The sequence below is a fragment of the Danio aesculapii genome, chromosome 19 (genome assembly GCF_903798145.1).
Source record: "Danio aesculapii chromosome 19, fDanAes4.1, whole genome shotgun sequence".
NCBI lineage: Eukaryota > Metazoa > Chordata > Actinopteri > Cypriniformes > Danionidae > Danio > Danio aesculapii.
The window spans coordinates 1120264-1147759 of record NC_079453.1 but is presented as its reverse complement, the minus strand read 5'-3'; the positions used below and the strand labels follow the sequence as shown (position 1 = coordinate 1147759).

Genomic DNA, 27496 nt, shown 5'->3' with positions numbered 1-27496 from the left:
ACTCTCATTCACACTCATACACTACGGACAATTTAGCCTTCCCAATTCCCCTATACTGCATGTGTTTGGACTGTGGGGGAAACCGGAGTACCCGGAGGAAACCCACGCCAACACGGGGAGAACATGCAAACTCCACACAGAAACTGACCCAGCTGAGGCCGACAGGTATTGAGGAATCGCCGCCAAATGCCTGAAATCACAAGCAAATCGGTGCTCGTTCACGCGAGTAACAATCACACAGTGTGAACTATTAAAGACGTATTAGAGAATCGCGGACACCCGTCAGATATTTGGCATGCTGAATATCTGGAGCTGTCGGAGAATCCGTGTGAAATATGTTCTGACTGAAAATAACATCACGATTACCCAATGAGAGAGCAGCATCCACTAGTGTGGGTATCTGCAGGCCAGCGGGAGGCTGAGGGAGAAGTTAAAACCGCTCATTTTTAGTCTATTTGGACCCAAGAAATGGAGGAAAACCTAGTGTAAATTTGGCAGGAGCACCCGTGTCTGTTTGACGTGTCATCTGAGCAATACGCTTATTTCACGCGGCCGCCATTTTAAAGAACCAAAGCGAGGCTGCGGTGGGAAAAAACACAGAAGTATAGGACCAGCACTGTAAACATGGTTGTTGCTAGATCGGATACGTTTGCGGATGGAAGTTAACGAGAATTATTTATTAAATTTCTCATATATTGTATTTTAATAACGTCTAAAACGCCCAACCCTAAACCCAACGGTCACAGTACTGTAAAAACAGTTGTTGCACCGAGCATTAGTTATGTTATATATTAAATGACCCAATAAATTGTCATTTTTTTAACCAACCCTAAACCCAACCGTCACAGTACTGTAAAAATATTAATTATTGTTATACAGTGTCATAAAAAATGCTGCTTTATTAATGTGCGTATCGCGCTTCCGGCCGGCTGCATATCCGATCTAGACTTATCCTGTAAACATTGCAGTAACATGCTGTGGACTACACACCTCCAGCTGAGCTTTCATGCAGAAATGGTGTAAACATCACTTTAATATCATTCAGTAAGTTTAATTTAAACAATTAAAAAGCAATCTAGCGTCAAACAACATCTCTTTAAGAGTAATATGCTCAAGTGTCCTCCTAGGCTTCAGTTCATGACACTAGTTAAACACCGTGAGGATGCTTTCCTGCTTCAGTCTATGTAACCAGGTGAGTGATAAAACACTGCAGCCCTCTGTAGCACACCCATGTGTTGTCTGTAATAGTGTTGTCCTGGTACTGAAGTTTTAAAACTGTCCATTTCCCGCTAACATTGAAGCGCCGCTGAGTGCCTTCATAAACACCGCTGATTTACCATAGTATTCACCAGTGCTCATCAGTTTACTGCTCTTATTCCAGTGCAAACACAGATACACGGACACTGGAGCGCGAAGCAGCCGTGAAGATCAGTCCAGTCATCAAGCAGATCGCTTGTCTCATCTGTGTTTGCGCTCGGTAAACAGCGGAGGGTGAACTGATGACCTTCTCGGCCAATCACAATCATTTCTGTTGAGCACGTGAACACAATGGCCAATCAGCGCTGTTTTAAGAGAGCCATCAGCAGTGGCTTAAATGTTAACGGGAAAATTGATGGTTTTTCTTTTAATTCAGTATCATGACAAGTCTAATATAGTGAAAGAATCAGTTCATTAACTCCAGTTTGATAAATGGCATCTAAAACGTGTGTTTGGGAAAGAAAACGTTAGCTAATCATCAGCATTTCTCTTAACTTAGCTGAAAATGAGCTCTGATATCGCTTTATATTTACACTATTCATTCAGAACAGACCTTCGGGTCACTCAGAAGGCGCTGAAATGATAAATTTGTTTCTCTTTCTCTTCGCTGATAAGATATACAGCCAGCTACACAACGTTCCCATGTATCTCCTAATGACACCTCCAGGTTTCTTCCCTCCGCAGCCTCGATTTCGTTTTTAAAAATGGCGGACGCGTGAAATCAGTCTATACTACAACAACCAGGTCCAACCTGAATAAGGTGAGGAGAAATGGCTAATTCCCTTCAAAAGCCAGCCGAGCAAAATAAGTCCATTGTCTACCTCACTGAAAGCTTCTTTCTCATTGTGTAGTTAATAATAACAGATGAACTACGTGACCTCGCATTGTTTCCAGGTCACTTCTCTCGTGTTTGGTTGTTAGATGTAGTTTTTTGGATGATTTGTCGGCGATTCTTCCTATCGTAATGCAGTGTGAACCCCTCTGCTGTCGATCCATCTCATAGTGTAAACACAGCACCGACACAACGCTGCCCCAGATAGTCATGCAGTGTGAAAACATCTGTGACGCAACTACTTTAGAAATCCTGCCGTCTGAACTCAGCTTTACTTTGCGTTTGCTTTTTAAAGTTGATTTCACTCCAGAATGTAATAAAGGTGTTGTTGGTAAATTTCTTGAATTGTCTGACAGCTTCTGATCAAACTTTTTTGCAAAGTAAATTGAATATCTGACATGTTTTGAGGCTTTAATCTGATGTTATCTCTCTCTCTCTCTCTCTGTGTGTGTGTGTGTGTGTGCGTGTGTGTGTGTGTGTGTGTGTGTGTGTGTGTGTGTGCGCGCATGTGCGTGTTTGTACTTCTCTCTCACTGTATGTGTGTGCGTGCATGTGTTTGTGTGCGCATGTATGTGTGTGCGTGTATGTGTGTGCGTATGTGCGCATGTATGTGTGTGCGCATGTCTTTGTGCATGTATGTGCACATGTCTGTGTCTCAATGAATGTGTGTGTGTACATATGTTTTTGTGTGCATTTGTGTGTGTGCGTGCGTCTCTCTGTCGCTGTATGTGTGTGTGCATATATGTGTGCGCGCATGTATATGTGTGTGCATATCTGTGTGTGTGTGTGTGTGTGTGTGTGTGCGTGTGTGTTTGCATGCATGTGTCTCTGTCACTGTGTATGTGTGTGTGTGTGTGTGTGTGTGTGTCAGTGGTCTGGTGATAGCGATGGTGGTCAGTGTGCTGTTCCTCCTGCTGCTGCGGTTCACAGCTCCGGTGCTCATCTGGATCCTTATCTTCGGTGTTCTGGCCGTCGGAGCATTCGGTGTGTGTGTGTGTGTGTGTGTGTGTGTGTGTGTGTGTGTGTGTTTAATTCAGTCATTATTATCTACCGCTCAACCTTAAGTCCCCTTTAAGCATTGTTGAATGCAATACTCCTGAAAACTCCATTTCTCTGTCAGATATTTGTAATGTTAAAGTGTGCGTGCGTGTGTGTGTGTGTGTGTGTGTGTGTGTGTGTGTTTCAGGAATCTGGTACTGTTATAATGACTACATGTCTCTGGCGAGCTCCAGCTTGACCTTCAGTAATGTGGGCTTCACCACTAATGTTCAGGTGTATCTGCAGGTGCGGGACACATGGCTGGCCTTCTGTGAGTCACACACACACACACACACACACACACACACACACACACACACACACACACACACACACACACACCTGCTGTCAATCATCTTTACAAATCACTTGATTCATATTGAATTTATTTATTTTCCTTTCATTAAGAAGCTGTGTGTGTGTGTGTGTGTGTGTGCGTGCGTGCGTGTGTGTGTGTGTTGCAGTGATCATTCTGTGTATCGTTGAGGCTGTTCTGATTCTGGCTTTGATCTTCTTGAGGACTCGAATCCTCATCGCCATCGCTCTCATTCAGGAGACCAGCAAGTAAAGCAACACACACACACACACACACACACACACGCACACACACACACACTCACTCACTCACTCACTCACTCACTCACTCACACACACACAATACTCTCTCTCTCACACACACACTCGCATACAAACAGATACTGACAAACCTGATAACACTCTCTCACACAAACTCACACACACTAGCACACACTCTCGTATATAAACACACAACACATACTCACACACTAATTCACACCTATATACGTACATACACACACTTATACACAAACTTGCAAACACACACAACACAACACATTCACGCATACAAAAACACAATTGCGCAAAGACACACACACACACACAAACGCAAAGCTTACAAACACAACACTCATATACACACTCTCAAACACTCGCACATACACACACATAGAACACACACAATCATACATTCTTGTGCGCGCACACACTCTCACACACTAGCACACAAACCTGATAACACTCTCTCACACAAACTCACACACACTAGCACACACACTCGTATATAATCACACAACACATACTCACACACTAATTCACACCTATATACGTACATACACACACTTATATACACAAACTTGCAAACACACACACACACACAACACACAACACAACACATTCATGCATACAAAAACACAATTGCGCAAAGACACACACACACACACACACACACACACACACACACACACACACGCAAAGCTTACAAACACAAACACTCATATACACACTATCAAGCACTCGCACATACACACACATAGAACACACACAATCATACATTCATGTGCGCACACACACACACAGTAGCACACACACTCTCACATACATGTGCACATACACACATGCAAAAGCTTATACTCACTTTCACACACACACACACACACACACACAAACACAAACAGATACTGACAAACATGATAACACTGAAACTCTCCCACACAAACTCACACACACTAGCACACACACTCGTATATAAACACACAACACATACTCACACACTAATTCACACCTATATACGTACATATACACACTTATATACACAAACTTGCACACACAACACACACACACACACAACACAACACATTCACGCATACAAAAACACAATTGCGCAGACACACACACACACACACACACAAACGCAAAGCTTACAAACACAACACTCATATACACACTCTCAAACTCTCGCACACACACACACACATAGAACACACACAATCATACATTCATGTGCGCACACACACACACAGTAGCACACACACTCTCACATACATGTGCACATACACACATGCAAAAGCTTATACTCACTTTCACACACACACACACAAGCACGCACGCACACACACACACACAAACGCAAAGCTTACAAACACAACACTCATATACACACTCTCAAACACTCACACGCACACACACAGAACACACACAATCATACATTCATGTGCGCACACACAGTAACACACACACTCACACATACATGTGCACATACACGCATGCAAAAGCTTATACTCACTTTCACTCTCACGCACACACACACACACACACACACACACACAATGTATGAACACTATGATCATCATCATAATAATATTTAAAATATTAGATGAGTTATACTTGTGACGTGTGTGTGTGTGTGTGTGTGTGTGTGTGTGTGTCTGTGTGTTTTCACAGGGCCTTGGGTCACATGATGTCGACTCTCCTCTATCCCGTGGTGACGTTTGTGCTGCTGTTGGTGTGTGTGTCGTACTGGGGAATCACAGCGCTGTATCCTTAATCAATAACACACTGCAGATCTAAACACATCACTATAAACACAACATTCTGGTGCTTGCTTCTGATTGGTTGAGCCGCATTCTGAACTGTTGTAAAATACTATTCGAACACACACCCGTGTGTTAGTGCTGAGCCAAAGAGAAACCTTGTTTTATTGAGTGAAACCTTGATTTGTGTATGGAATAACTGTTTTATATAAGCAATAATCAACATCTAGCCGTGGTTTACAGTGATTTCACAATAGCTAAAGGGGTTTTAGGCACTCCGCTCAGCATCAGCGCCCTCTAGCTGATTCTCTGAATATGACTTGGCTTATTTAATTTATTATTTACTTTATTTTATGTCAATTTATAATATGTGAGATTATAAAAATTAATTAATCAGGATAAATAATTATTATTTTATGGCAGTTATCATTTATATCAGATAACTAAAATGTAAACGTATAATTAAATAATAAATAACTTTATAATAATATTTTTTTATTTTAGATAACTAAAATGTAAATAAATGTATGAATTAATTCATTTTCTTTTCGGCTTAGTCCCTTTATTAATTTGGTCGCCACAGCGGAATGAACCGCCAACTTATCCAGCATATGTTTAACACAGCGGATGCCCTTCCACCTGCAACCCAGTACTGGGAAGCATCCATACACACTCATTCACACTCATACACTACGGACAATTTAGCCCACCCAATTCACCTACAGTATAGCGACCTTCTTGCTGTGAGGCAATAGTGCTACCCACTGCGCCACCGTGTTGCCTAAATGTATAAATAAATATGATTATTTATTTCAGATAACTAATAAATATGAAATAAATGTACAAATGAATAATAAAGGATTCATAATAATGTTTATTTTATATAACTACACATTTAAAAATAAATAATGATTATTATTATTTATTTCAAATGACAAAAAATGTAAATAAATGTACAAATAAATAACATTTCAGAAACTAAAATATAAATCAATAATAATAATATTATATATTTCAGATTACTAAAAATGTAAATGTATAAATAAATACATAATAAAATGTGAATAAATATATATTCATTCATTCATTTTCTTTTCGGCTTAGTCCCTTTATTAATCTGGGGTCGCCACAGCGGAATGAACCGCCAACTTATCTAGCATATGCCCTTCCAGCTGCAACCCATCTCTGGGAAAGTAAATAAATATATAAATAAATAATCAATTACTAATAATAATAATAATATTTATTGGGTGGTGCAGTGGGTAGCACGATCGCCTCACAGCAAGAAGGTCACTAGTTCGAGTCCCGGCTGGGTCAGTTGGCCTTTCTTTGTGAAGTTTGCATGTTCTCCCCGTGTTAGTGTGGGTTTCCTCCGGGTGCTCCGGTTTCCCCCAGAAGTCCAAACACGTGCACTATAGGGGAATTGGGTAAGCTAAATTGTCCATAGCATATGAGTGTGCATGGGTGTTTTCTAGTACTGGGTTGCAGCTGGAAGGGCATCCGCTGTGTAAAACATATGCTGGATAAGTTGGCGGTTCATTCCACTGTGGCAACCCCTGATTAAAAAAAGGACTAAGCCGAAAAGAAAATGAATGAATGAATAAAATTTATTTTGGATAGCCTAAAATATGAATAAATGTTCAAATGAATAATAAATGATTAATATTGTTTATTTCAGATAACTAATTAAGTATAAATAAATAATGAATAACTAATAATAATATTATTATTTTAGAAAACTCAAATTTTAAATAAATGTATTAATAAATCATTTAAAATGTCATTTATTTTAGATAACAAAACATGATAAAATATTATTATTATTATTATTATTATTATTATTATTTTCATTATTATTATAAATATTAAGTAAACGTTCCCTGAGATAGGTTGCTGCTGGAACGGCATCCGCTGTGTAAAACATATGCTGGATAAGTTGGCGGTTCATTCCGCTGTGGCTACCCCGGTTTAGTAAAGGGACTAAGCCGAAAAGAAAATGAATGAATGAATAAGTAAACGTATGACTGATTTTATTATTATTATTATTATTATTATTATTATTATTATTATTATTATTTTTAGAGATGGTTAACTGTAATGTGCCTGCCGGTCTGGTCAGTATATAAATGTACATGTGTGTATTGATTATTGTTGTGTATCCTTGACTGAGTGTGTGTGTGTTCAGATATCTGGCCACATCCGGTGCACCCATATATAAAGTAGTGGCTCTGAACGCAACACAGGGAGACTGCAGCAACATACAAGCCAACCAGACCTGCGACCCTCAGGTACAGTCAAATACAGTGTAGAGTTGTGTGTTTGAGTACGATTAGATTTTGACATTTTATTTTGTAAACATGACAATTGTTTAAAATAAAAATGCTGCACGCAAAAATAAATGTCATAGAGCAATAAAAAAAGTCAAGCATAGAACTTGAGGGTTTTCCAGAGAGACAAACAGTATTCAGGTACAGAAATCGAATAATCAAGCGTAATGTAAAATAACACTGCTTACACTTCACTGTATTAATAATTCAATTGAAAGTTACAGGTACTTTTTTGTGCCCAAATGCCTTAAAGTCTTTTGAAAGACCTTTAATGACCGGCAGCTAGCTCTCTGCAACTCTCGCATGGTCGCCCACTTAAGCTGAGCAGGGCTGCACCCGGTCAGTACCTGGAAAGCAGACTACATAGGAAAGCCATGTTGCTGCTGTAAGTGATGTTCTTGAGACCAGCAGGGGGCGCTTAACCTGTGATTGGTGTGGGTCCAACCACCTCAGTATATTCATGTGGACTGAAAACAAGCAAAGGATAACGTTTCCCTCTGTTTTGATTAATCTTTGCAGTGACTCCACAAATCTCATGTATTCTGAATTGTGGTGCTGATCAACTATAACACCTGTTTCACACCGCAAGCACGAGCAGAGCGTGAGCAAAGCATGAGCAGTGCGTATGGAGAGTAGAAGCAGCGCACAGGCGTTTTCCTTTCACACCAGCTGCATCACTGATCGGCAGCTTTGGCACAGATTAGTTTATCTCTGTCTATTCTATCTAGTGACCTGTCTATATATATATATATATCCTCCTAGGGCTTGAGTGTCCACATACAGCAACTAAACCCTATTTTTAACTGTCCAAAATGGGGAAAAAAAATGTTGTTTTTACTCTCCTGATAGTCAAAGCAAGTTTAAAAAAATGTTCCTATGTTAAATATGCATGTAAATAATTCATACATACATACATATACATACATATACATACATACGTAAATACATATATACATACATACATACATATATATATATATATATATATATATATATATATATACCCTTTTTTTCTCATCTACACCAAGGCCCGCGGCAACTTCCCCTAAGCTGTTTCCTTAAGCAAATCTAATACTAAAATTGTTTTCAGTTTGGTTTTGTAGTTCGGGCCCAGATTAATATTTGTTGCCATTTTTAATCGTTTAAGTTCATTTGATTAAATATATAAAAATCTGTGGACATTATTGATGCATTTATTGTGTAAAATTACTACTTGTACTGTCATTCAATGTTTTTGGTCACTTTAATTTAAATGAGCAGTGCGGCAAAAATAGACCCAGCGCCGAAACTATAGCCGGTTCAGCGACGCTCACACTCTGCATACCGTATGAAAGCTCTGATCTGTTAACATGGACGCCCAAACAACACAATCTGCTCGCACTTGCAGTGTGAAACAGGCGTAATAATCCAAACTCAACATTGCATAATCTGTGATGTGACTATTGTGGATGCACACAGTGTGATATCGATGCTGAAACATATATTGTGCAGCCCTACTTTGTAGCATTTTTAGCTATAAAATAGCAGAAAGTTATTAGGATTTCAGAAATTCACTTTTAATCAATGCTATAATCATGTTTTAATAACAGAAGAGTGAAGAAATCAGTTTTATAATAACCCAGATTTGAAAAACAGGACAAATTAAATTATTTAAATTTTGGGGGTGGGGGCGGGGGGTGTGGGGTGATGTTAACCTTTCCTGCTCTGTCTCTTTGTGGTGTTAGAGATAGCAGGGGAGATTCACTTATTACTCCAGGGCCGAAGAATATTAGTTTCGGGGTTAACTCCCTTCTCTTTTCGTTGCAGCCGGTGAATAAACAAGGACACATGTAACTTGGTCCAACTATTTATTATTCTCCGGGTGGTACAACTAAATCAGTCACCAAAGAGGAAACAGCACTCAAAAACAGTCTCATTGCGAAAAGAAAGCGCTCCTCCTTTTTTTGTCTCTCCCTCTCCGCTTCACACACACACACACAAACTGCAGCCCCGCCCCTTAAAGGCCCACCTATTTTACAACAGTGCCTTTAAATGACTATTTTTTAAATGTTTGTTTCAATACTTTTAATATGTAAATTAAACGTTGTTATTATTATTAAAAATAAATTATTAGTAAACTGTAAATTATTTGATGTGACATTTTATTAGCTTCATTAAATAAAGCCAACGTTTGGTGCTGTGACAACAAAACCATGGCTGTGATTATACCATGAATGCTGGATTCTGATTGGCTGATGAGCACTCTAAGGCAGTGTTTCCCAACCCTGTTCCTGGAGGCACACCAACAGAACATATTTTGGATGTCTCCCTTATCTGACCCATTAACTTCAGGTGTTGGAGTCTCTTCTGATGTTATGATAAGATGATTCAGGTGTGTTTGATCAGGGAGAGGTTGAAAATGTGTACTGTAGGTGTGCCTTCAGGAACAGGGTTGGGAAACACTGCTCTAAGGTGTGCAGTCATTTGCATATAAAGCACAGCTAAAGTATAAGTGGAAGAACTGACTCCAGTCCAATGAATTATTAGGAAATAATGCAAAGCCAAAGTGGTGAAGTGGCCACATTATGAAGCCAAATGTGCATTACTCTCTAATAATTCATAATATTAGACTAGATATTCTTCAAGACACTAGTATTCAGCTTAAAGTGACATTTAAAGGCTTAACTAGGGTAATTAGGGTAAAGTTAGGGTAATTAGGCAAGTCATTGTATAACAGTGGTTTATTCTGGAGACAATCCAAAACTAATATTGCTGAAGGGGGCTAATAATGACCTTAAAATGGCTTTAAAACAATTAGAAACTGCTTTAATTCTAGCCAAAATAAAATAAATCAGACTTTCTCCAGAAGAACAAATATTATAGGAAATACTGTGAAAATTTCCTGAATCTGTTCAACATCATTTGGGAAATATTTGAGAGAGAAAATATTGCATAATTAATTTTGCCCTCATCTGTATTTGTGTGCAATCTCTGATGTGTGTGTGTTTGTGTGTGTGTTTAGACGTTCAACAGCTCTCAGTACTTGTCGTGTCCGTCCACACGCTGCGTCTTCATCAACTATAACACCGAGGGTTTGTTCCAGAGGAATCTCTTCAATCTGCAGATCTATAACGTCGTGGCGTTTCTGTGGTGTGTGAACTTCGTCATCGCTCTCGGTCACTGCACGCTCGCCGGAGCCTTCGCTTCCTATTACTGGGCCTTCAGTAAACCTGCAGATATCCCTACATTCCCTCTGACACAGTCCTTCATGAGGGCCCTCAGGTCAGACGCAATACACACCAGTGATGTGTGTAATGCATTACAAGTAACACAAGTTATTTATGGATTTCAAGTGAGCAGTAGATATGAGAGAGTGAGAGTTTATAATATGCGAGATTATAAAAAGTAATTCATTATGGTGAATAATTATGTTATGCCAGTTATTTATATTAGATTACAGATTATTTTAGATGACTAAAAATGGGAATAAATGTATAAATTACTATTAATAATTATTAAATAATTAATTAATTATTATTATTAATAATATTTATATTAGATAACTAAAAAAGTATAACAATAGTATTAATAATATTACTTTATCGAAGTAACCAGTAAAGCATTACTTTAATAAAATCAAGTAATAATATTTGAGTTGTATGTATTGTAATGCAAGTTACTTTCTAGTTGAATTAATTAGCGTTTAAAAAATTAATTGCTGAATTAAAACTAACATTGTCACGTTGTGTGTGTGTGTGTGTGTGTGTGTGTGTGTGTGTGTGTGTGTGTGTGTGTGTGTGTGCGTGTGCGTGTGCGTGTGTGTGTGCGTGTGCGTGTGTGTGTGTGTGTGTGTCAGGTATCATGTGGGTTCGCTGGCGTTCGGCGCTCTGATTCTCACACTCGTGCAGATCGTCAGGATCATCCTGGAGTATCTGGACCACAAGTTCAAAGGTCAGACAGTCTCAAAGCATCCTTTCAGATCAAGCTTTTATAAGAGGATTTTAATAAAGGTTTCTTCCAAATTCTGTAGATAATAAACTGTCAGGTCACGCTTAGTTCCTGTATTTACTAACATGAGCTAGTAATGAATTTAACAGCATTTATTAATCATAGTTTAACATGTACCAATGCAATATTACACTTCAAACTAAGATGATTAAGCTCTGTAATGCATGTTTTGTTTATTAAAGACATTAACTAAAATAAACAAACCCATACCTAATAAATTCAGTCAATCCAGACAAACTAATATTGTATTAACAATGTGTTATTAATGTATTCATAATATATACACACACTCACACATGGTATAAAAGCATCTAATTTAACATGATTTGAGTAAGATATGCACAAATATTTGTTGATTAAGGAATATAAATGTATTTGTGCTGGATATACGACATAAACGTCAATAAGAAAATCATTTTTGTTGATTTGTAATAGCAGGAGTGTCACACGTCAAATCTGATTACACTCATTTTACTCTCGAGTGTTTATTTATACTTTTATAATATACAATAGTACTTCATCTTTCACAATCTTTAGGTTTTTATTGATATTTTCTCCTGAAATGTATATAAAAATGCAAATACAGTGAGCACAGATTGGGCACCACAGTACAGGCTAATAGATAAATAAACACACAACTGAATTATCAATCGAAGAGCAACAAAACTGTATTAGCACAATTCTTTTTAATGTTTTAATTATACATTGTAACAGGACAACATAAACATGTCACAGTCAGCAAATACACTGAAGAGTATTTTCAGCAACAAAAATAAATGATAATAATAATAATAATAAATATATATTATTATATATAATATATATATATATATGTATATAAAAAACACTAGTGCAATCTTATATCCAGACAAAACAAGTCTACAAAGTGCTGACCAGAACTGGTATCCAGTACCAAGCTGGGAGTTGTGTGTGGGGACTGAATCAGAAGGAGCAGGGTCAAGCTGAAGAGTTTGGACATTTTTGCGAAGGAGTTCCCACAGTTTAATGAAAATAGTGCCTAATCTTCTCTAATTTCCTAAAATAAAGCACATTTCTTATCCAACAAGTGTGGGAATGAGGGTGAGGGCTCCTCCAGTTCAGAGGAATTAATCGCCTAGCCAGAAGGGTTAAGAAGGCTATAAAGTCTACAAAATGAGAGGGGTGAAGTGTGGTCGGGTGGGAGAACCCCAAATAAACCAATAATTGGACACGGTGGGATATCAACAGTGGTAATAGCCGACAGCAAGAGGAAATTTTGCCTCCAAAAAGAAAGCAGGGAAGGACAGGACCAAAACATATAGATTAAAGTAGCTTAACCAGAATGATGCATTAGCAGATTTTGCTTTGATTTTATACTAAAGTTAATTAACTAAGTTAAATTAATTAAGTTAATTATACTAAAGTTAATCAACATAAAGAGTCCTTAATGTTATTTACTTATTTAATTAATTTTCTTCTACACTTTCTGCAAATCTAAATAAAATACAGTTAAAGTCAGAATTATTAAACCACCTTTAAAATTTTTGAAATATTTCCCAGATGATGTTGAACAGATTCAGGAAATTTTCTTATTTAAAGTCTTATTGGTTTTATTTCGGCTAGAATAAACGCAGTTTTTAATTTTTTAAGCCCCATTTTAAGGTCAATATTATTAGCCCCTTTAAGCTATATATTTTTCGATAGTCTACAGAACAAACCATCATTATACAATGACTTGCCTAATTACCCTAACCTGCCTAGTTAACCTAATTAACCTAGTTAAGCCTTTAAATGTCACTTTAAGCTGTATAGAAGTGTCTTGAAAAATATCTAGTAAAATATTATTTACTGTCATCATGACAAAGAGAAAATAAATCAGTTATTAGAGATGAGTTATTAACACTATTATGATTAGAAATGTGTTGCACAAATTTGCTGTCTGTTAAACAGAAATTGGGGGAAAAATAAACAGGGGGGCTAATAATTCTGACTTCAGCTGTATATATACATAAAATCATGTCATATTAATCTTGTCATGTTATTTTATTGTTATTCTTTATAATGTTTTCTTTTTATTCTTTATATTTTCTTTTATTCAGTTTTCTAGTTAATAATAGTAAAGTATCATTCATTAATAGTTCAGTTTTTTGCTTGTATTATTTTACAATTCAATTTTATTTATAATATTTGAGTTCTGATATTAACAAAATGCTTTATTTTTTCATTCATTCATTCATAATCTTTTCGGTTTAGTCTTTATTAATCTGGAGTCGCCACAGCGGAATGAACCACCAACTTATCCAGCATATTCCAGCTGCAACCCATCACTGGGAAACACCCAGACACACGCATTCAAACACACACACTCATACACTACGGCCAATTTAGTTAATCAATTCCCCTATAGCGCATGTGTTTGGACTATCGGGGAAACCGGAGGAAACCCACGCCAACACAGGGAGAACATGCAAACTCCACACAGAAACGCCTACAGACCCAGCCGAGGCTCGAACCAGCGACCTTCTTGCTGTGAGGCGATTGTGCTACCCACTGCGCCACCGTGATGCCCTGCTTATTTTTAGTTGGCAATAATATTCCTGCTCTACACTGGAAAACAAGATGTTGAATTTGTTTATTTCTCGTTATTATCAGTTATATTTACAGTCAATGATGTACAATAATCTGATGTTTTCTTCAAATGTGTGTGTGTGTGTGTGTGTGTGTGTTCAGCTGCTCAAAACCCGTGCGCGCGCTTCATCATGTGTTGCCTGAAATGCTGCTTCTGGTGTCTGGAAAAATTCATCAAGTTCATCAACAGAAACGCGTACATCATGGTAGATCGAGGACTCATATTATTAACTAGATATTAAAGTTTGAGGACAAACTTTATGGTGGCTTGAAAAGCCGAGTCTGAATTAGCATGTTACTAGCATGAATTAGCAAGTAACTAGCATGATTCTAACATAAATTAGCATGTAACTAGCATGATTCTAGCATGAATTAGCATGTTACTAACATGTTTCTAGCATGAATTAGCATGTTACTAGCATGTTTCTAGCATGAATTAGCATGATTCTAGCATGAATTAGCATGTTACTAGCATGTTTCTAGCATGAGTTAGCATGTTACTAGCATGTTCTAGCATGAATTAGCATGTTACTAGCATGATTCTAGCATGAATTAGCATGTTACTAGCATGTTTCTAGCATGAATTAGCATGTTACTAGCATGTTTCTAGCATGATTTAGCATGTTATTAGCATGATTCTAGCATGAATTAGCATGTTTCTAGCATGAATTAGCATGTTATTAGCATGATTCTAGCATGAATTAGCATGTTACTAGCATGATTCTAGCATGAATTAGCATGCTACTAGCATGTTTCTAGCATGAATTAGCATGTTACTAGCATGATTCTAGCATGAATTAGCATGTTATTAGCATGATTCTAGCAGGAATTAGCATGTAACTAGCATGATTCTAGCATGAATTAGCATGTTAATAGCATGTTTCTAGCATGAATTAGCATGTTGTTAGCATGTTTCTAGCATGAATTAGCATGTTACTAGCATGATTCTAGCATGAATTAGCATGTTATTAGCATGATTCTAGCAGGAATTAGCATGTAACTAGCATGATTCTAGCATGAATTAGCATGTTAATAGCATGTTTCTAGCATGAATTAGCATGTTGTTAGCATGATTCTAGAATGAATTAGCATGTTACTAGCATGATTCTAGCACGAATTAGCATGTTACTAGCATGTTTCTAGCATGAATTAGCATGTTGTTAGCATGAATTAGCATTTTTCTAGCATGATTCTAGCATGTTTCTAGCATGAATTAGCATGTTACTAGCATGATTCTAGCATGAATTAGCATGTAACTAGCATGATTCTAGCATGAATTAGCATGTTACTAGCATGTTTCTAGCATGAATTAGCATGATTCTAGCATGAATTAGCATGTTACTAGCATGTTTCTAGCATGAATTAGCTTGTTACTAGCATGATTCTAGCATGAATTAGCATGTTACTAGCATGATTCTAGCATGAATTAGCATGTTACTAGCATGTTTCTAGCATGAATTAGCATGTTATTAGCATGATTCTAGCATGTTTCTAGCATGAATTAGCATGTTTCTAGCATGAATTAGCATGTTATTAGCATGATTCTAGCATGAATTAGCATGTTACTAGCATGATTCTAGCATGGATTAGCATGTTACTAGCATGTTTCTAGCATGAATTAGCATGTTACTAGCATGATTCTAGCATGAATTAGCATGAATTAGCATGTTATTAGCATGAATTAGCATGTTACTAGCAAGATTCTAGCATGAATTAGCATGTAACTAGCATGATTCTAGCATGAATTAGCATGTTACTAGCATGATTCTAGCATGAATTAGCATGTTACTAGCATGATTCTAGCATGAATTAGCATGTTACTAGCATGATTCTTGCATGAATTAGCATGTTACTAGCATGTTTCTAGCATAAATTAGCATGTTACTAGCATGGTTCTAGCATGAATTAGCATGTTACTAGCATGATTCTAGCATGAATTAGCATGTTACTAGCATGAATTAGCATGTTATTAGCATGATTCTAGCATGAATTAGCATGATTCTAGCATGAATTAGCATGTTACTAGCATGATTCTAGCATGAATTAGCATGATTCTAGCATGAATTAGCATGTTACTAGCATGATTCTAGCATGAATTAGCATGTTACTAGCATGTTTCTAGCATGAATTAGCATGTTACTAGCATGATTCTAGCATGAATTAGCATGTTACTAGCATGATTCTAGCATAAATTAGCATGTTATTAGCATGATTCTAGCATGAATTAGCATGTTACTAGCATGATTCTAGCATGAATTAGCATGTTACTAGCATGTTTCTAGCATGAATTAGCATGTTATTAGCATGATTCTAGCATGAATTAGCATGTTACTAGCATGTCTCTAGCATGAATTAGCATGTTACTAGCATGTCTCTAGCATGATTTAGCATGTTATTAGCATGAATTAGCATGTTTCTAGCATGAATTAGCATGTTATTAGCATGATTCTAGCATGAATTAGCATGTTACTAGCATGATTCTAGCATGAATTAGCATGTTACTAGCATGTTTCTAGCATGAATTAGCATGTTACTAGCATGTTTCTAGCATGAATTAGCATGTTACTAGCATGTTTCTAGCATGAATTAGCATGTTGTTAGCATGATTCTAGCATGAATTAGCATGTTTCTAGCATGAATTAGCATGTAACTAGCATGATTCTAGCATTAGTTAGCATGAAACTAGCATGTTACTAGCATGATTCTAGCATGAATCAGCTTGTTTCTAGCATGAATTAGCATGTTGTTAGCATGATTCTAGCATGAATTAGCATGTTACTAGCATGACTAGCATGTCGCTATTGTGTTGCTAGCACCTTTCTAGCAAGATTAGCATGTCAGTAGGATGTTAAAACTGTTAGCGTGTGTTAGAATAGCTAGTTACAGTCTCTGGGACAGTTGCTAGGGTGCTGAAATTGGTTGCTAGGGAGTGGCTAGTAAGTTTAAAGGTAATCAGTGATTGGCTGCTGGCTAGACTGAGTTAAATGAGGCCAGACTCTAGTCTGTAGGACAGTCTGATGCAGAGTTATGAGCTCACAAAGGTTGATCCAATGTTAAGTAAATGGGAGTCTTTTACAATGGAAGTCTATGGGACAGTTGCTAGGGTGCTGTAAGTGGTTGCTAGGGAGTGGTTAGTAAGTTAAAAAGTCATCAGTTATTGGCTGCTGGCTAGACTGAGTTAAGTGAGTCCAGTTAGAAGTCTGTAGGACAGTCTGATGCAGAGTTATGAGCTCACAAAGTTTGACCCAATGTTAAGTCAATGGGACTTTTGGGATTTTTCTGGGTCGTTTTTCGGAAAACCCAAGGTCGGATCAGTTAGAAAAGATATAGCAACCCGAGTCAGACCAGTTCGAAGGTTTGACGAAAGTTTGAAGTATGTAGCTTGAAAGGCCTAGGAGGAGATACACTTAGAAATTAGTCTCAGAAGAAGAAGAAGAAGAAGAAGAAGAAGAAGAATAATAACTAGATATTAAAGTTTGAGGACAAACTTTATGGTGGCTTGAAAAGCCGAGTCTGAATTAGCATGTTACTAGCATGAATTAGCAAGTAACTAGCATGATTCTAACATAAATTAGCATGTAACTAGCATGATTCTATCATGAATTAGCATGTTACTAGCATGTTTCTAGCATGAATTAGCATAATTCTAGCATGAATTAGCATGTTACTAGCATGTTTCTAGCATGAGTTAGCATGTTACTAGCATGTTTCTAGCATGAATTAGCATGTTACTAGCATGAATTAGCATGTTACTAGCATGATTCTAGCATGTTTCTAACATGAATTAGCATGATTCTAGCAAGTTTCTAACATGAATTAGCATGTTACTAGCATGTTTCTAGCATGATTTAGCATGTTATTAGCATGATTCTAGCATGAATTAGCATGTTTCTAGCATGAATTAACATGTTACTAGCATGATTCTAGGATGAATTAGCATGTTACTAGCAAGATTCTAGCATGAATTAGCATGTTACTAGCAAGATTCTAGCATGAATTAGTATGTTACTAGCATAAATTAGCATGTTACTAGCATGATTCTAGCATGAATTAGCATGTTACTAGCATGATTCTAGCATGAATTAGCATGTTACTAGCATGATTCTAGCATGAATTAGCATGTTACTAACATGATTCTAGCATGAATTAGCATGTTACTAGCATGATTCTAGCATGAATTAGCATGTTACTAGCATGATTCTAGCATGGATTAGCATGTAACTAGCATGATTCTAGCATGTTACTAGCATGTTTCTAGCTTGAATTAGCATGTTATTAGCATGTTACTAGCATGATTCTAGCATGAATTAGCATGTTACTAGCATGTTTCTAGCATTAATTAGCATGTTACTAGCATGTTTCTAGCATGAATTAGCATGTTATTAGCATGATTCTAGCATGAATTAGCATGTTTCTAGCATGAATTGGTATGTTATTAGCATGATTCTAGCATGAATTAGCATGTTACTAGCATGATTCTAGCATGAATTAGCATGTTACTAGCATGATTCTAGCATGAATTAGCATGTTATTAGCATGATTCTAGCATGAATTAGCATGTTACTAGCATGATTCTAGCATGAATTAGCATGTTACTAGCATGATTCTAGCATGAGTTAGCATGTTACTAGCATGATTCTAGCATGGATTAGCATGTAACTAGCATGATTCTAGCATGAATTAGCATGTTACTAGCATGTTTCTAGCATGATCTAGCATGTTACTAGCATGATTCTAGCATGAATTAGCATGTTACTAGCATGATTCTAGCATGAATTAGCATGTTACTAGCATGTTTCTAGCATGAATTAGCATGTTATTAGCATGATTCTAGCATGAATTAGCATGTTACTAGCATGATTCTAGCATGAATTAGCATGTTACTAGCATGATTCTAGCATGAATTAGCATGTTACTAGCATGTTTCTAGCATGAATTAGCATGTTACTAGCATGATTCTAGCATGAATTAGCATGTAACTAGCATGTTTCTAGCATGAATTAGCATGTTACTAGCATGTTTCTAGCATGAATTAGCATGTTGTTCGCATGATTCTATCATGATTTAGCATGTTTTAGCATCATTCTAGCATGAATTAGCATGTTACTAGCATGATTCTAGCATGGATTAGCATGTTACTACCATGATTCTAGCATGAATTAGCATGTTACTAGCATGATTCTAGCATGGATTAGCATGTTACTAGCATGATTCTAGCATGAATTAGCATGTTACTAGCATGTTTCTAGCATGAATTAGCATGTAACTAGCATGATTCTAGCATGAATTAGCATGTTACTAGCATGTTTCTAGCATGAATTAGCATGTAACTAGCATGATTCTAGCATGAATTAGCATGTAACTAGCATGTTACTAGCATGATTCTAGCATGAATCAGCTTGTTTCTAGCATGAATTAGCATGTTGTTAGCATGATTCTAGCATGAATTAGCATGTTACTAGCATGACTAGCATGTCACTATCGTGTTGCTAGCACCTTTCTAGCAAGATTAGCATGTCAGTAGGAAGTTTAAACTGTTAGCATGTGTTAGAAAAGCTAGTCACAGTCTCTGGGACAGTTGCTAGGGTGCTGAAATTGGTTGCTAGGGAGTGGCTAGTAAGTTTAAAGGTAATCAGTGATTGGCTGCTGGCTAGACTGAGTTGAATGAGGCCAGACTCTAGTCTGTAGGACAGTCTGATGCAGAGTTATGAGCTCACAAAGGTTGATCCAATGTTAAGTAAATGGGAGTCTTTTACAATGGAAGTCTATGGGACAGTTGCTAGGGTGCTGTAAGTGGTTGCTAGGGAGTGGCTAGTAAGTTAAAAAGTCATCAGTTATTGGCTGCTGGCTAGACTGAGTTAAATGAGTCCAGTTAGAAGTCTGTAGGACAGTCTGATGCAGAGTTATGAGCTCACAAAGTTTGACCCAATGTTAAGTCAATGGGACTTTTGGGATTTTTCTGGGTCGTTTTTCGGAAAACCCAAGGTCGGATCAGTTAGAAAAGATATAGCAACCCGAGTCAGACCAGTTCGAAGGTTTGACGAAAGTTTGAAGTATGTAGCTTGAAAGGCCTAGGAGGAGATACACTTAGAAATTAGTCTCAGAAGAAGAAGAAGAAGAAGAAGAATAATAATAAGTTTAAGATAGATAACAATATGCTGGCTTTTCAAGCCACCATAATAATAAAGTTGATCAGTTCCTCATCGAGATGAACACGTTAATAATGCCGCTGTTTCTCTGCTCTACAGATCGCCATATACGGGAAAAACTTCTGTGTGTCGGCTAAAAACGCCTTTTTCCTGCTGATGAGGAACATCGTACGGTGAGACACGATTATTGATCATCATTTAATAAGTGTCATCAAGGTTTGTGTGTGTGTGTATGTATTTGTATATGTATATTAATGTATCTGTGTGTGTATGTGTGTGTGTGTTCAGGGTGGTGGTTCTGGATAAAGTGACGGATCTGCTGCTGTTTTTCGGGAAGCTGCTGGTTGTTGGTGGAATCGGTTAGACATATATTAATTCATAAACAAATACATCAGTTTAACATATATATATATATATGTATGTATGTATGTATGTGCATTTTATATATGTGTATATATATATGTTCATTTTATATATGTATATATATGTTCATTTTATATATGTATATATATATGTTCATTTTATATATGTATATATATGTTCATTTTATATATGTATATATATATGTTCATTTTATATATGTATATATATGTTCATTTTATATATGTATATATATATGTTCATTTTATATGTGTATATATATATATATATATATATATATGTTCATTATATATATATATATATATATATATATATATAAATATATATATATATATATATATATATATATATATATATATATATATATATATATTTTATATTATTATTTAATTAATTAATTATTAATATATTTAATCAAGTTACATAAAACCTCACTTTATCACAAACGGTATATATTATATATATATATTATATTATATATATTAACTGTAGATATAAAGGTGTATATTAGTATAATTCTTTTGAATACGTGAATGAACTTTAATCCGGTAATAATCCGTGGTTGTCTGGAGATGTTTACGTTCAGATCTGATGTCTGCTCTGTTGTTTCAGGAGTTCTGGCCTTCTTCTTCTTCTCCGGCAGGATTCAGCTTCCAGGAAACACGTTTCAGACGGCGGCGCTCAACTATTACTGGATGCCCATCATCGTGAGATCCACATACACACAGTGCTCATTCATGCACACAAACACCCTCCAGATCATCTCATCTGATGCAAATCTGGTGTTATTGTCTGTTAGAAATGTGCTGATATTGATTATATGATGATAATGATCATGCACAATAATGACATCAACATATTGAACAATGCACATTATTTCTTTGTGACTTTATTTAGATTCTGAGTTGAAATTCAAATGACTTTTAATATATTTAGTGGTCATGATGTTACATAAAACATCAATTTACTGTAAAAAAAACAACAACAAGGACTTTATTAGTTTTTAAATTTGCATATATGAATAAATATAATCGTTTAATTGGGTTATTATCTACACTACCAGCAAAGATATATATATATATATAATACATCCCTTGCATATTACAATGATTTCTGATTGATCATGTGACATTAAAGATTGGCGTAACCATGCTAAAATATAAAATAAGACACTTTACAAGATAATCACATGGAAACCTGGAGGTAATCAGGTGGAAATGGTCATTTAAACAGTATAAATATATTTAAAAAATGTCGTTTTTACTGTTATATGTCTTTTTTTAATCACTTGAATGCAGCCTTGGTGAAAATGGGATTTTTTTTCTTGCATGCAAAACAATCTCCAGATTTCTGGATGTCTGATTAATATTGGGACTATTGTTGTGTGACAGACGGTGGTGTTTGGAGCGTATCTGATCGCTCATGGCTTCTTCAGTGTCTATAACATGGGTGTAGATACACTGTTCCTGTGCTTCTGTGAGTAACACACACACACACACACACACACACATACTCATAGATAACATTTACACACTGTAGATTAATGTTTTATTATTGTGATGGCTGATTTTAAAACACTGAACTTGAACTAGTGGTTTTGGAGCGCATATCAAATCAGAAAGGTCATGTGATTTCAGTAAACAAGGCTTTGTTACATCATATATGTTTCGAAACATGGGGGCCGATCTGTGTATTACTATAAACCCTCATGAGCTCCCCCTAGTGGCGAATCACTGAACAGCTTTCATAGTTTTACCTGATTTTGCATCATTGTTATGATGAATTTAGATGTTTTAATGAGGCATTTGTAAAATGCAAAGGAATAATAGTTAGTAATAGACTCTTATTGGTATTTTTAACAGAGCTCACTAATGAAACAGAAATATAGACGCTTTGAAAATCATCATCTAAACAGTTCACAATATAAACAAATTACAATGATTTCTGAAGGATCCATGCTAAAATCAGCTTTGAGTCATGGGATAAAAACATAACATTTTACAGGATAATCACATGGAAAACATTGAGATATTCAGGTGGAATAAAAATATTTCAAAATATGTAGTTTTAGCTTGGGGGCAATCTGTGTAATACTGTAAAACATGAGTCAGATCGCCCTCTAGCGGCCAATCACTTAACAGCTTTCATAGTTTTACCTGATTTTCAATCATTTTTATGTGTTTTTTAGATGTTTTAATGAGGCATTTGTAAAATGCAAAGGAATAATAGTTAGTAATAGACACTTATTGGTATTTTTACAGAGTTAAAAATAGAAAAAAAGGCATCAAATTTAATTACAATGATTTCTGAAGAATCCATGCTAAAAAATCAGCTTTGAGTCATGGGATAAAAACATAACATTTTACAGGATAATCACATGGAAAACATTGAGATATTCAGGTGGAATAAAAATATTTCAAAATATGTAGTTTTAGCTTGGGGGCAATCTGTGTAATACTGTAAAACATGAGTCAGATCGCCCTCTAGCGGCCAATCACTTAACAGCTTTCATAGTTTTACCTGATTTTCAATCATTTTTATGTGTTTTTTAGATGTTTTAATGAGGCATTTGTAAAATGCAAAGGAATAATAGTTAGTAATAGACACTTATTGGTATTTTTACAGAGTTAAAAATAGAAAAAAGGCATCAAATTTAATTACAATGATTTCTGAAGAATCCATGCTAAAAAATCAGCTTTGAGTCATGGGATAAAAACATAACATTTTACAGGATAATCACATGGAAAACATTGAGATATTCAGGCGGAATAAAAATATTTCAAAATATGTAGTTTTTAGCTTGGAGGCGATCTGTGCAGTACTATAAACCCTCTTGAGTCAGATCGCCCTCTAGCGGCCAATCACTGAACAGCTTTCATAGTTTTACCTGATTTTGCATCATTGTTATGAGTTTTTTTTAGATGTTTTAATGAGGCATTTGTAAAATGCAAAGGAATAATAGTTAGTAATAGACACTTATTGGTATTTTTACAGAGTTAAAAATATAAAAAAGGCATCAAATTTAATTACAATGATTTCTGAAGAATCCATGCTAAAAAATCAGCTTTGAGTCATAGTATAAAAACATTACATTTTACAGGATAATCACATGGAAAACATTGAGATATTCAGGTGGAATAAAAATATTTCAAAATATGTAGTTTTAGCTTGGGGGCAATCTGTGTAATACTGTAAAACATGAGTCAGATCGCCCTCTAGCGGCCAATCACTTAACAGCTTTCATAGTTTTACCTGATTTTCAATCATTTTTATGTGTTTTTTAGATGTTTTAATGAGGCATTTGTAAAATGCAAAGGAATAATAGTTAGTAATAGACACTTATTGGTATTTTTACAGAGTTAAAAATAGAAAAAAGGCATCAAATTTAATTACAATGATTTCTGAAGAATCCATGCTAAAAAATCAGCTTTGAGTCATGGGATAAAAACATAACATTTTACAGGATAATCACATGGAAAACATTGAGATATTCAGGCGGAATAAAAATATTTCAAAATATGTAGTTTTTAGCTTGGAGGCGATCTGTGCAGTACTATAAACCCTCTTGAGTCAGATCGCCCTCTAGCGGCCAATCACTGAACAGCTTTCATAGTTTTACCTGATTTTGCATCATTGTTATGAGTTTTTTTTAGATGTTTTAATGAGGCATTTGTAAAATGCAAAGGAATAATAGTTAGTAATAGACACTTATTGGTATTTTACAGAGTTAAAAATATAAAAAAGGCATCAAATTTAATTACAATGATTTCTGAAGAATCCATGCTAAAAAATCAGCTTTGAGTCATAGTATAAAAACATTACATTTTACAGGATAATCACATGGAAAACATTGAGATATTCAGGTGGAATAAAAATATTTCAAAATATGTAGTTTTAGCTTGGGGGCAATCTGTGTAATACTGTAAAACATGAGTCAGATCGCCCTCTAGCGGCCAATCACTTAACAGCTTTCATAGTTTTACCTGATTTTCAAGCATTTTTATGTGTTTTTCAAATGTTTTAATGAGGCATTTGTCAAATACAAATGAATAATAGTCAATAATAGTCTTTTGTTGGTATTTTGAACAGAGCTCGCCATGAAACAGAAAGATAGACGCCTTGAAAATATAAAAAAGGACGTCATATTTAATATGAGAGAATAGACTTAACTTTCAGCTTACAGTTTGCAATATGTTTGAAAATGTTGTTTCTAATCAGTGGCTTAAAGTAACACATGACAAATACTTAAATGACTGTAATTGAGCAGGTTTTCTCAGGAATTACTCTTTACAAAGCACTTTTACTTTCACTTGGGTAGATTTTAGTGCTGTATCGGTATCTTCACACCATTTTTTCCTTCAACCTGCACTCACTACTTGATTCTTTTACTTCTTTATATATATATATTGATTGGCTCAGTAGAATAATCAGTCCTGGGATTCCCGTCCAATCAAATTGTGTGTTGAAAAATTGCATCAACTTCAAGATACAGAACAACGTCAAGACTCGAATGCTTTATGAATGTAGCGAACATGAGCAGTGTGAAGCGTTTAAAGTGTCCAAGAAGACACAGAATCATTACAGGCAATCCCAGAGAGACTGTTTAGATGATGATGAAGAGGAAATATCAACTGTATGAGGACTGAAATCAGCTGATGGCCTTAACCAGTCACTACATGCACTACAAACAGCATGTAAACACATCAGCCTTTCACAGTGCAATACACACTACTCTTGAGTACTTTTAAAAGGGCTGCTCTTTACTCATACTTTGAGTAATATTTACAGCAGATACTTTCACTCTACTTGCACTATATTCTTGTGTAAGTAGTGGTACCTGAGTGGGATTTCTCAGTGCTCTTTCCACTCTGTTTTTGTGGCATTTACACAGCTTTGACCAGCAGGGGTCACTAGCATCTGCTATTTTCAATGCTTCAAACCCAATCAGCTCAATGATTCTGAAGCTTCACTTTGACTTGACTTTCTTTATCCTCCACAAGATGTATCTACGGCTTCACATGACATTTATCACAAGAAACACAAATACATTTAATATCATCACATTGAACACTCAATTCATACTTAAAACCCAGTTTAAGCGCAGTTTCTCCTGTCATTATTTCCCTTTGTGTTTGTCCTTCAGTGGAGGATCTGGAGAGAAACGACGGCAGTGCAGAGAAACCCTACTTCATGTCCAAAAACCTGATGAAGATCCTCAACAAGAAGAACAAACAGCCTAAGACTGGCTAACACGATGAAGATGATGAAGCCTTTACTCTCTCGAGCACCGTCACTTTCAATCGACGCATGCAGATCCTCCTTTTAAACCTGCATTATTACCAATATTACTGTTTCATAGATGTTACTGAGAGCTTTTAGTTCAACACACACTCCTGCATTCTCAATCTACTCCACCAAAGATGCTGAATCACATCCAAACCGATGGGAAACGATGTTTCCACTGCAAATGTGCCAGTTTTTAGCTTTTTATATGCACTTTTTAATTCCTTTTCAACAGAAATGCATGACATGAGCTGGAGTGGAGCCTGCAGTCTGACGTCTGTAAGCCAAAGCATTTATTATCACACATTATTCATGTTTTTTTTAGTGCTGGACACACTTAAATCACATTTAGATGAAGATTTTGATGTAATATAGATATATTTGTGTGTGCTGTGTGTGTTTATTATGTGGATGTGATGCACACATGCATGCATATATCAGAGAACATGTTTATTTTTATTTAGATAGAAGATTTTGATGTGTATAATACAGATTATATTTCATTTTAAACATCTGTGAGACTAAATAGTTCTGTTTGTATGCATGTGTGTGTGTCAGATATACATATATAACACACAAACATATCTATTACGTCAAAGCACACTATTATTTTAGATGCGATTCATCTTTACTCAGTGCTACTTTAGTTTGTTGATGTTTTTAGACAGATATTGCACATGTGATTATTAGTGCAGATTAATAATCTGTTCTTCCAACATGACTGTACTGTTTTAAAGCCAGCTCCGATTTATGAATCTTCACATGCATATTCTGTTGGTTTTTATACTTTAATAATGATTTGTTTATTTGGTTCTGAGTGATTTAGTTGAAACTGGAAATAAATATTTATTTAAAGATAGAACTGCATGTGTATAAAGTTAATAAAACATCGGCTTTTCTTCTATATTTGCTGTCCATTATGGTCATATTTTAGCACGTTATTAACATATTGTTCACTTAGTACGCCTGTTAGCATGTTTTAACTGATCGTCTTCTTTTTTTACACACTGCTAACATGAATTAGCATGTTTTATGCTGCTGGCATTTGGCTAACATGTTTCACCATCATTGCTAGCTTGTTTATAACGTATGACTAATGTTAAACAGTTGCTGACTTTAACATTTGGAAACCTTTTAGTATTGTTTTCATCGTTAGCATGCTGCTATCATGACTCGCCATGTTTTTAGCATATGCTAACAGTGAATTGTTGCTCATTTATGACCTTTTTAGTACATGGATAACATGATTTATGCATAATCCTCATATTGGTAACATTGTAAACGTTTATAATCATCTTTTACATG

At 35.9% G+C, this 27496-nt stretch overlaps 1 protein-coding gene across 1 annotated transcript in view; it reads left to right on the top strand.

Moving 5' to 3' along the window:
* Positions 1-27291, top strand: part of slc44a4 (solute carrier family 44 member 4) — a 47862-nt gene extending 20571 nt beyond the window's left edge. The window contains exons 10-22 of the mRNA XM_056479169.1: positions 2961-3073; positions 3276-3398; positions 3592-3691; positions 5369-5461; positions 7643-7745; positions 10786-11045; positions 11620-11714; positions 14481-14584; positions 20627-20700; positions 20816-20886; positions 21521-21615; positions 22300-22384; positions 26052-27291. Of these exons, the coding sequence (XP_056335144.1) occupies positions 2961-3073; positions 3276-3398; positions 3592-3691; positions 5369-5461; positions 7643-7745; positions 10786-11045; positions 11620-11714; positions 14481-14584; positions 20627-20700; positions 20816-20886; positions 21521-21615; positions 22300-22384; positions 26052-26158 (1423 nt within the window). The 3' untranslated portion in view covers positions 26159-27291. The remainder of the gene's footprint in view (positions 1-2960; positions 3074-3275; positions 3399-3591; positions 3692-5368; positions 5462-7642; positions 7746-10785; positions 11046-11619; positions 11715-14480; positions 14585-20626; positions 20701-20815; positions 20887-21520; positions 21616-22299; positions 22385-26051) is intronic.
* The last annotated feature ends 205 nt before the right edge of the window (positions 27292-27496 follow it).